Source organism: Triticum aestivum, chromosome 3B (genome assembly GCF_018294505.1).
Source record: "Triticum aestivum cultivar Chinese Spring chromosome 3B, IWGSC CS RefSeq v2.1, whole genome shotgun sequence".
NCBI lineage: Eukaryota > Viridiplantae > Streptophyta > Magnoliopsida > Poales > Poaceae > Triticum > Triticum aestivum.
The window spans coordinates 682,076,641-682,087,921 of record NC_057801.1 but is presented as its reverse complement, the minus strand read 5'-3'; the positions used below and the strand labels follow the sequence as shown (position 1 = coordinate 682,087,921).

Sequence of the window (11,281 nt, the reverse complement as noted above, 5' to 3'; positions counted from 1 at the left end):
AAAAAGAATGGAGGGCAGACTCGCCCAAAATATATGACGGGTGGGCCCACACGTGGAAATATAGAAAATCTTCATTCTGTGCCATTTTGTCCAACAGTCAGTCAAAACATGTTGTCATCTTACAAGGAAAAAACAAAGTGTGACCAGATCAAAATCCCAGATCTCTCTCAGTATATGACTAAATCCTCTGCAAGTTTCCACGATCTTTTTCTTTAACGGGGCAAGTTTCCACGATCTTGGCCGTCCGACGGGAACAAACTGCGCTATACAACCACTTTTTTTTTTTGATAAACGCGCTAGACAACCACTATAAAAATGGAATGGTTGCCAAGAGAATCCTTCCCGTGAGTTTCTTATTCTAATTTTTGCTTGACATAACTTTTCAGGGGAAAACAGAACACAACAGTAGACTAGCTGTGCACCATGCCAAACGTGCAACATACTTCATGTCAAAAAAAAAACGTGCAACATACTTTCTTCTAGTGCGCAAGCGACGATTTCCACTAACAGGTAAATTTCGATACCAGATCTTAACCCCATTCAAAAAATCACAAGAGTTTCAGTATCACACCATTGAATTCAAGTAGGCAAGAAAAGAGAAACAGGTACGGAGCTAGTTTCAGAACAATGTGAGTACACAAATTAAATCTGGTGCTCGGTGCTTAAATTACACCAGGATTTATGGAGCCAGACACATAAAAGAGAAATTTAACAGTACAAATGCACACAGCATTGAGGGTTTTAACATTAACACCGATAAAAACGAGTAGCCGGACTAATTATACAAGATGATGAAATAAAAAAAAGCACTTAGGACATCTCCCTGAATCTCGCAATGGCCTTCTTCTGGATTATGGTTTTATAGCTATCGCCGGCTCGGGCCTCCAGTGATGGGTCAGCAGCTCTCTTCTGCTGACTACCAAGCCCGGCTCTCACGTCACCAGGCTTGGCCTGCACAGGCTCCTTGATGCCACTGCCATCCTTTCCAAGGCCCTGGGTATTTTGCAAAGTAGTTGCAAGGGAAAAAATACCAATACATGCTCACGTCAGAAGGAATGTTCAAGACACCCAGCTTCCATTCTGTAGGAAATATTGGCAAACTGATCCATCTGCAGTACTTTGTGTGCCTAACAGTTTATGCCCATTCAATGTTTTTTAAAGCTAAAAGGTCAATTATAGTTTATAATTATCCATAGTAACTTAGGAAAAAATCCAATTAACAAAAGATGCAAAGGAATAATATTAGCTCAGTCAAGAGTAGAAACCCAAAACTGACAAGTGACCGCGCACAGAAACCCAAACAAGAAATTATTGAAGAAAAAGTGAGCCAAGTTGCAGAGGGATTGAGAAAAACATTCAATTATTAAGATAAGAGGCCATACATAGTTTATTTCAAAAGAGCAACAGCAGAATGGTTCTCAAAAATATAGAAACAGCAAAAGCAAAAAATTATGTAAGGCACTAAAAACTTGTGATCAGATGCAGGCAGCAGTTAATGCTAATAAGGAAAATTGCAACTAATCCATCCAAGGGGATGAAAGCTGAGAAATAGGTAAACATACCAGTCCTTCTTGCCAGCCCATGTTGCGCAGAATACGATTGCCCACATTGTTTTCGTCTATTGCTCTGTCAGCAGTGATCACCTCATAATTTTCAGTGTTGTCAATTTCACCAGCAGAACGTTCACCCACCCCTGGAGGAAATGGCATTGATCCCATCTCACTTGAACCCTTTCGAGACGAATATTCACCAGCTTAACAAGGAATTTCCAGAATATTAATACAGATCTTGAACAAGCAAGACGGAAAACATCGGTCCTATAATGCATAATTGCATAGGCTCAAGAAACAGAGTCCATCCACACCAAGTTTGGCCTAATAATACAAGGCTGGATATACTGTCAGCACTCAGCAGAACAGAGAAATAAGAGTTCAAAATGTAACAGAGTAAGGGCGTTATTTTGTTCGTCGCATATTGTGCTCTACAAATGAGTCTAGGAAAGAAGGAACAACTGTACAATGTGTCATGGTGAGAAGTAAAGAAAGTGTTCTTACTTGTATCCAGTCCATCATTGGGAAGCGACGAAGATGATCCGTACAGACTTCGTCTTTCTGCAGCCCGATCTCTGTACTGTGATTGCACTGGTGCCTCAGAGAACCGTCGCTTAGCACTCCCAGAAACTGCAGGTGAAGCATATGATCCTAGAGAGGATAAATCTGTTTTGAAGGGTGTGGAAGCAGTGTGTGTCTCAGTGTTTGTCATTAACCCACTTGTGCTTGCAGTTATATCAGAAGAAATACTGCCGCCAGCATCAGATGATGCATGAAATGTATTGACTGCTCCCCTGCCAGAACCTCTTATGACACCCATAACAGTAGTTCCTAAGCTATTACTGACAGGTCTAGGCTTTATGTCAGAATCCAGTATTTGAGAGCCTCCAGTTTCTCGGCCAAGAGAATTATATCCAGCAACCAAGTTCATGTCCTTAGAATTTCCAAAATCAGACTTAGGTTTGGCCTTCAATGAGAATCCAATCGCACTGGATGAATTGTTTAATTTGTCAACAACGGATCTGGATGGTTCCTTATCATCAAGGGCAACATGTGCAGCTTGGCCTTCTTTATTCCTTTGCTTCCACATTGCCAGGACATTATTCATCTTCTTCTTATTGGCTAAGAGATTAGTTTTCGAGGCCAACTTTATCTCCTTTGCTTTCTCTTTTTCTTTCTTTTCAGCAGCCAACGCTGCATTGGCCGCAGCTTGAACAGCTTCAGGCAATGAAGTTTTCTCACTTTGTTTAACCGTGGCTGCAGGTGCAGAAATCACCACTTTCTTACCGCCATTACTTTGACTTTCATTGGCCATGTCCCCGGTTGCCTTAGTGTTGTTGCTTTCGTTACATGGAAGATACTGTTGAGTTTTCTGATCATACGAATACCAAACTCCAACATTACTGTCGTAGTAAAGGCCTGAAATAAGAACAATTTAATAGATTCAGTCATAAACATCTCCAAAGGCAAGGGATGTGTAGCAGAACTGTTTCAGCTGCACAGATAAGGTTTCAGATAGCAACAGTATACTTGTGTACTTACCAGTATTTCCATCATAATAAAATCCAGAAGAAGAATCGAAGTAATAGCCCGATTTCTCATCCCAAACAAATCCGGACTGTGGAGCAGAAACATCTTTCTGAGATTCTGAATTACCGTCTACATTGTCCTCAGCATTGTACTCTTTTGGGGCCCAACCCACAGCATCATACTGATCGAAAAGGTAAATAAGGGTAAATAACGAGACCATGTATAGAATCGGCAAAAACTGTATACCCCGACACTAGTAGATGGAGTTCTAGAATGTGTAGAATACATTTTAAAATTATGTGTACGCAAAATGTAACAGCTAAGTGTCTGTATTTTAGATCATGTCAGTGACCAAGATAATGCCTATATTTGAAATGGAGATAGTAACATGAAAGCATGACAAAGTCTTGATTAACTACCAAAAAAAAAAAACTGTAAGGTAGTATGGCTTATCAATTTGACCCAAAAAATGTATTACTTTAACAGACCTGCTGGGCAAATGATGCAGCCTCGATGGCTGCTGCGGCAAGGCTGTTTGACTGTGAAGCCACCGATGCAGGACCAAGCGTGCTTTTAGCATAGGCCACACGTAACACCTGGCCATTTTTCTCATGTCTAATCCCATTTGTAGCTTCAAGAGCTTTCGTGGCATCTTCAACCTAACACAGATGGATGTATAGCGACTGTCAAAAATTTACATCAGATAAAACCTACTCCTAGTGATCCACTAGTACTTACCGAATGAAAATGGACAAATGCAAAACCTCTAGACACATGAGTAAATTTGTCCCGAACAAGCCGGATATCCTGCAGAGAATTCAACATGTAACTCTACAGAAAAGAAACAATTATAGTTACAAGAGTTTATAGCTTCTGCTTACCTTTATTGGTGCATGTTTAGCAAATTCATATCGAAGCATTTCCTCGTCAGCATTTTCATCCAGACCACGAAGAACTAAGACATGAGTTGGACCTGCAATGACAGTATATAATTAGGCAAAATGTACTACATATTTCACGTAATTCTAAAAACAAGACACAAACTTGCCTATTTCAGACCCCCGTTTGCCAAACGGTTGAATGGAAGATGCTGCATCAGCTGGTGGAGCATCGTCAGTACGTGGCTCGTTGCACTGTGAGAATACAAGTAAACATGCAATTAGCTGGAAATGGAAAGCAAGAGCAACAACGAACTTAGAAGTAAACAGGTAATTATCCAACAGCTGTTATTTGTCAACCTTTAGCCCGTTACCATGTATCTAAGGCAGTATGGGACATGAGTTATTCTCAGATCTTACTGAATTGAATTGAACACAACTTTGACTACCTCATCGGTGCTATTGCCAGGTTTCAAAAACCAGAACCTGGTCCGGCAGAGCCAAAAAGAGGTGACACATTTTGAAAGGTATGTTTTTCCAGGATTTGATGTTCAAAAAACATCCTGCAAGCAAATAATTTATGTGGACATGGAGGAGCAGGGTCCTTTGTTACCAGAGTTACACATGTCCATGATCTATCGATGATCCAAGGTTTTAAACTTATTCTTCTCTTCCTTCTATTTTTATTTTTATAACCCATTACGACAACGCCCTCAAAAATGCAAGCAGTGACAAATACGTAGGTTATACAACTGTTGTTGAGATTTGGACGACTGAATGGTCCAACTGAATTTGGTTTTTCTTCGAAAGATAAATTTAGTTGGAGTGGACAACAGATAACATTGCAGTTGCAAGGATGTAGGGTCTGTTTGGTTCCTTGCCACACTTTGCCACACCTGAAGTTAGGCAAGTTTGATCAAGTAGGTGGGTGTTCGGTTCTAGCCACACCTCAGGCAAGAATTAACTAGCGTGGCAAGATTCCCTAAGGCAAGCCAAAGTGTGTCTAACAATTTAAGCACCTCCAGTTAGGTAAGTGTGGCAAAAATAATATGGCAACATGTGGCAAAGATAGTCACAAACCAAACAGGCCCAAATAGATACTTCACATAGATATGAAGTCCAGTCCAATCCATCCAACATCTGGGTGATGTAACTAATAATAGCATCCAGAAGAGAAAACATATGGAGACTCTTAACTAACTCTTTAGATGGAGATATTGTGAATACATAGGTCCAAGAAATCACAGATAATTGAACTATTACAAGACACCCACTTTTCCGGACTAGGTTTTGCAACTCATTGTTAACAAGAGTCAAGAGATATATTGTGATTAATTGGGAAAACAAAGAAAGGTGCCCTCAGCGATTAAATCAGGCTAAGTGGAAAACAAATTGCATTTGGAAGGAATTAAGTGTAGATCACACCATTGACTGGGGCCTGGGGGGAAATGAAGCAAACTAGATTTCAGAGTAACACAATTTGCTTTCTGAATACCAACATTTCCATTTTCTGTATGTAAATTATAACTTAATTTCCTAATAAAGAATTGCTACAACAGTAGTTTGCATTACATGAGACCACAATATACCTGAAAACAGGAGGTTCTGCGGGCAAAATTCATACAGCCACATATAGTACATATCCAATCACATTGTGTGGATATGGTCCTGCGCCCGTAGGTAGACCTCGTAATATGTTCTTGTCCAAAAGAATCACCACTCATCCCACCAGTTGGTTTACTACTGCAGGGATGATGACAGTCAGCAGAAATTGTTACAGCACAAACATAATAGATAAGGAATATAACTATGAGCACAAAAGGACTATGGTATATAAGAGCAAAAAACTTTAGAAGAGAGAATATAACGACTCAAAAAGTCGTTTCTGTACAAATTAAAGTTAATGTTCTATTTAATCTCCTCAGTATGTCCCTTTCTGCAATAGTGACCTCATGTACAAATAAATGACATACAATACAAGAATAGCATTCAAAGATGACAAAGTAACAAAACAAAATCTACTTCGTCAATCTTTAATGCCAGCAAATAAACTATACATTATTGTCTTGTTTGATTTCACCTACATATATGCAATTTGGATCAGTGGATGGCAGTTGGCAATTAGCTTGGATTGCTAATGGGCAGACAGAATTTGTCAGTAAACACGAAAAAGTACACCAAGAGAGAGTCATCTGACAGTTTGGCATATCGACGCAAGCTCCGGTGAGAACTAACATGATGATTGTGGGACAAAAGAGAACCAGTAGTTCCACAATCAAAGATTCTTATGGCGCTACAGTAACCAAGTATGGTGTCCATAGTAATTGATTCGAGCAGCGTACAAGCTTTGCAGTTCTTACAATTATAAAGCTATTGTATTAAAAAATTCAGAAAGACATTAGCTTAAAGGCAATTCTGAAGTTACATAATCAACAACTGTATCATGTGAATAATTTGCACCGCATCTTGAAGGTAAGGACACAGACCTGTACTCGGAAAATATCTGCCTACCATCAATTAGAAGGCCATTGTCTCCAGTAGCTTCCTTCATTTTGCGGGCAGCTTCCTGTTGGAGCACACAAATCTTTGTGAGCATAACAGCAATTGGCAGTCTAAATCAGTATTTAACAGCTCCGAGCACTTGCACGGTTAGTACCACAGTAGGGAAGTCAATAAAAGCAAATCCTCGAGACACGCCGGAGGGTCGATCCTTGATCACACGCACACTACGAAGAGGGCCATACTCAGCCTAAAAGAGACCAGACCCAAATGATTAAAATGAATGAGACAATACACTTCCAACCACTTTTAACAGTTTATGACGAGGAACTTGTACAAGAATCTGATATAGGTCATCTTCATTGGTCTTCTGGGACAGACCCTTGAGAACAACAGTCGCAGATGGCGCCTGCAAGTAATAATGCAAATGTAATTAGTATGTTAAAACAAGAAAGAAAAATATAAGTATGTCCTCAGTCCTCGGTCCTCACCACCAAATCATCATGCCTTCTTTCATCCCAGTCCTGTTCTCCTCTTCTCTCAAAGCGAGTATCATCATAGAAGCCATCCCTTTGACCCCAATTACGACTTTTGCCACGTGGAGACCATGACCTTGACCGAGATCTTGATCGGTTATCACGCCCACGTGACCGAGAACGGCTATGGCGGACATATGGGCTTTCATCTCTTTCATGACTTAACCCTTTTCTTTCACGTTCATGCTCAAACGAGTCAATTCTTCTCCGACTACTATCTCTCCTGCTCCTCTCATAGTCCGAATCACAGCTGTAGCGTCCGTATTGATGATCTCTCTCATAGTTATCCTCTCCGCCTTGGTAGCGGTCTTCAAACTCGGCACCGAACTCCCCACGATCTCTACTTCCAATCCTTTTGTTCCTATGAACAGAAAAATCACAACAACCAAATTAACAGTCATTCTCACTAACACGATAATTATCAGTCTTTCAACCCCTCTATAGGAATCAAATTCATGATATTCCCATTGCAAAAATCAAAAGTGTACCTTCTGTAATCTTTTGTAGTTGCAAATTCGTCATCGAAATTTCTTCGAGGCTGAGACCACATGGTGCCAGCAGAGGGTGGTGGTGGATACATATTTCTATCATGTATATCTGGACCAAATCCACCCCTTCGATCACTAGGAAAGCCTTCATCCACATATCTCCTACCAATGTAGGATTCACCAGCCCTGCAAATTGAGTTAGCGCTCAGCAGTAGGAATATGGTAATATAACAAAGCACTTTAAAGCGAAAATGCATGTCAAATATAAATGGACAAACATTACATCTAATTTAAGAATAAAGGGTACCAATCTTAAGTATAGATTAAAAGCACTTGGTGTTTATATGCATATTTTAACAGGAAATACTTGACTCACCTAAAGTCTGGCTCATTAATGGTGACATACCCATCAGGTGCCTGTAGATTCAACAGAGTAAGTTGAGTCAGCAGCAAAGTCTACAGAACAGGCAGGTAAATCCATTCCATTTAAGCAACGGCCGCTTCTTGAATTTATTTACAACATAACGCTTGTTACACGGAAGGCAATCACATGCCACTAGATCTGCTATCTTCAGCATCCTTGGTAGTTAATAAAGAAAAAGGCTGCAATTACACTGTTGTTCTCCCATCCATGCTGTGGAGCATATCGCCCACGATCCATTTCCAGAATTCAGCACTCGTGTTATCCTGTTAATTCTTGGTGATCTTCCAAATTTTGGGGCGTAGATATTTTTTGGTGTATTCTGTAAGAAAAAAAAACATGACACCATAAAGTTAAGCATCATATCCATCATATCACTACATCACACTGGAACTTCTGCATGGAACAGAAATAAATCATCTGAAATTCAAGTGTTAATAAATCCATGAGCATTTGTTGCTGCTAGATATGCCCATTCCTCAACTTACTTCTTATCATATTGTGGCACAACATTTTGTGGTAATTATACCAGAGACATGTCTGGAATGCAGGAACTGTGCATAGAACAGAACAATTTGTCCAGAATTCGGATGGGTTCCTACATTCCGAATAGGGCCAATGCATAGGAGGAGAAAAATACAAAATGCAGCATGAGTAAAACAATGGCATGCTCCGCTCCTCTTAGATGAACTTACCAGGGAGGGAGGGAATTAGTTTATAAGAAATAATTGCACCCGCTAGCTTATGGTTTTTCCCATGGGACACTAATAGAGGAATGATAAAATACCATTCTTCAAATTAATTAGAAACACAAATAGCAAAACAGACCACAGATATCAGATCAGTTTTAACTCCCTGTGTTCTGACCTAATATCACAGATAAACCCTTTAAAGCATACAAGTAGAAGAATCCTAATCCATAGGCTTCAATAAATAAGTCCATCGTACTGTTTTTGCATGTGCAGTTTCCTAATATGCCAATCCAACTGGTTTCCTGACATGAAAGTGCTGAAAAACTAACTGTTGATGAGAAAAATTTAGAGCATCAACCATTTGCCTTCAGATACTAGATACTGGATATACCAATATAGCTGAAAAACTAACTGTTGATGAGAAAAATTTAATAAGTCTATGCATTAGATTTTCTGTCCTAGTGCATGGTTTGACTGCCATATTAGATCAGAACAAGGGTATTTGCTTTGCCGGTCTTTTCTTAAGCAAAATGCTAAAATCAAAGATAATTTTCTCGCTGCCATGGCTTAAATAACTACAGATTACTCACTGTCACACCATACATCACAGCAAAATCGGAACACCATGCGCAAACACAAATTGCTCACCGGAAACATCTGATCTGAGCACCCGTGTACGGTATATATTTCTCCAGTCAACACCATATACTTCCCCAATCAACAGCATATACGAGTCGATTGTACAACAAATACTGCAGTATTTGATTAGAAAATACCTTGCGAACAGGTAGGCGGAAGCGAGCTCTTGCGTCTCGCGCGTGCGGACCGGGAGCCGCGCGCGAGATCGTGCGCGAGCTGGCGGGAGCAGCCGCCAGAAGTCGTGGTGGACCGCGGCCGGAGTCGTGGTAGAGAGCCGCGGCGAAGGTGGGCCACGGGACCTGGCGGAGGAGATGAAGAGGACGGTATGGCTTGAAGAGGGGAGGGGGTGGCGGCGCCGGCGGCGGGAGTGGCGGGGCCGGAACCCTAGTCTCGGGGGAAAGAGATGTGTAGAGAGCGGGCGAAGGAGGAGACGCGGTTCGGGACAAGTGGTTCGGGTTGGCGTCGCGGTCTCGTGCGCTGGCAGACCGACTCGACCGCGATTTCTCTTTTGCTTTCTTTTTCGTGGAAGCCGTTTTTCCATTTTTCTTAAAGCAACGTGGAAGTCGGTTTTAAACTTATAATTTATACGGCTCCTCGAAATTAAACTTTTTTTTAGATTGAAATATTTCAGTCCATTAATTAACGTGTCTAGCGACCTCGCTAGCAACAAAAGACCGGACAAAGGTAGGGGCAAGACCCGGCCATACGGCTTGGGGTACAAGCTCCATCTTCAACCCATATAGCGCAAGAGCGTCCGCAACCTTATTACAAACCCTCGGACAATGAACAATATGAAAAAAACTAAAATTCAGACTAGCAAAAGTCTTTTATTTCCCTGAACAAGACACCATTAGAAGAAAGATCAAAGTTCGACATATTAATAAGCACATTACAAAAAGGAAACAAGCCAAAAAAATCAAAAAGGCAGATCACACAAGACGTCCCCACGCGGCAGTAGGTCCCGCATATATCTTGGCTCATCCCCACCTTATCTTCTTCTCCAGCGAGTTTGTGGCCACACATCGTTCTTTTTCTACTGCTCCCTGATCCAAATACACCTCTCTTATCTATCCCGCCCCAAAACTCCAAGACTATCCGTATTGTGCTCCTTAAATCGGTGGTGCGCTTTAGCCACAGGCACCTCCTTAGTCCTCGGTGTAGCGTGTGGCCAAAGCACTCCCACAAAGTGACCTCTAGCTCCTCCTTTCCTTCCCTTTCCATTGACGAGAGATGCCACCACCTGCGTTGCATGGGGGGGCAATGTTGTAGCATGCACCGTCGCTCGCCTCGAGCCACCCGTCGCGCGAGCTGCAAGGGTCGGCAGCATTGCAGCAAGCGGGATGCTTTGTGCTGGCTAGATGGAAACCACAAGTCGGCGAGCTACGACCTCTGCTGCTGCGACCAACGAAGGTTTTTGCTGCGGCTGGTGATTGATTCGCAGGGGACCGGTAAACTGATTTTGCTAGGATCAACAATTGGTGGTGTCGCGACCAATGGCAACTTTTGCTGGGACCTACGCCTACTTTTGTTGGGGGTCGGCAATATGTGGTGATGTGAGCCGTGTGTATTAGAATCAGTTGCGGTGTGTCGTCACATGTTGGACCCGATCATCAAGGTTACTGCGACTGTGTCACACACGTGTTGGGACCATAATCGAGAGGTGTTGCGACTGCGATCGCGGCATGCTGGAACCGGCCCGTTGGTGATGCTACGACCTCGACCACTATTTGCTGGAATTGGCATCGGGGTACGCTACGACCATGGTTGGTCGATGTTGTGATGGGCGCTGGGAGGAGGAGATGGACGGAACGACATGCTGCAACCGAGTCAACAAACTGTCACGAGCTTGTCGGCGGTGGGTATTACGAGCGCAACGTCTGGGATGTTGCGAGCGAACGACATGGTGCGGCGAACTCACGCGGTGGGGGTGCTACAAGTGGAAGGCGACGCATAAATGGGTTGTGGAGGGGTTGAGAGTGTGGTGGCTGCATGAAGAAAGAAACGGTTCGAGAGAGGGGGAATCCAGTGGTTGCGGGAGGACTGGATTA

The 11,281-nt window shown here is 42.2% G+C and overlaps 1 protein-coding gene across 3 annotated transcripts; it reads right to left on the bottom strand.

Annotated features, from left to right (window-relative positions):
- Positions 1-557: 557 nt before the first annotated feature.
- Positions 558-9,691, bottom strand: LOC123071697 (SUPPRESSOR OF ABI3-5). Of its 3 annotated transcripts, none has more exons than XM_044495282.1 (17): positions 9,371-9,690; positions 8,095-8,224; positions 7,858-7,898; positions 7,482-7,667; positions 6,949-7,354; positions 6,795-6,866; positions 6,615-6,707; positions 6,445-6,524; positions 5,548-5,698; positions 4,129-4,213; positions 3,962-4,053; positions 3,819-3,887; positions 3,569-3,739; positions 3,093-3,261; positions 2,055-2,969; positions 1,563-1,753; positions 558-993 (listed from the first exon to the last, which is right to left on the bottom strand). In XM_044495282.1, exons 2-17 carry the CDS (start codon positions 8,140-8,142, stop codon positions 811-813), a joined length of 2,952 nt encoding a protein of 983 aa, XP_044351217.1. In that variant the 5' UTR covers positions 8,143-8,224; positions 9,371-9,690; the 3' UTR covers positions 558-810. The 3 variants fall into 3 exon arrangements, with proteins under 3 accessions (XP_044351217.1, XP_044351216.1, XP_044351218.1); XM_044495281.1 differs by having other exon boundaries at positions 5,548-5,701; positions 9,371-9,689; XM_044495283.1 differs by lacking the exon at positions 558-993 and having other exon boundaries at positions 1,669-1,888; positions 5,548-5,701; positions 9,371-9,691.
- Positions 9,692-11,281: the final 1,590 nt, after the last annotated feature.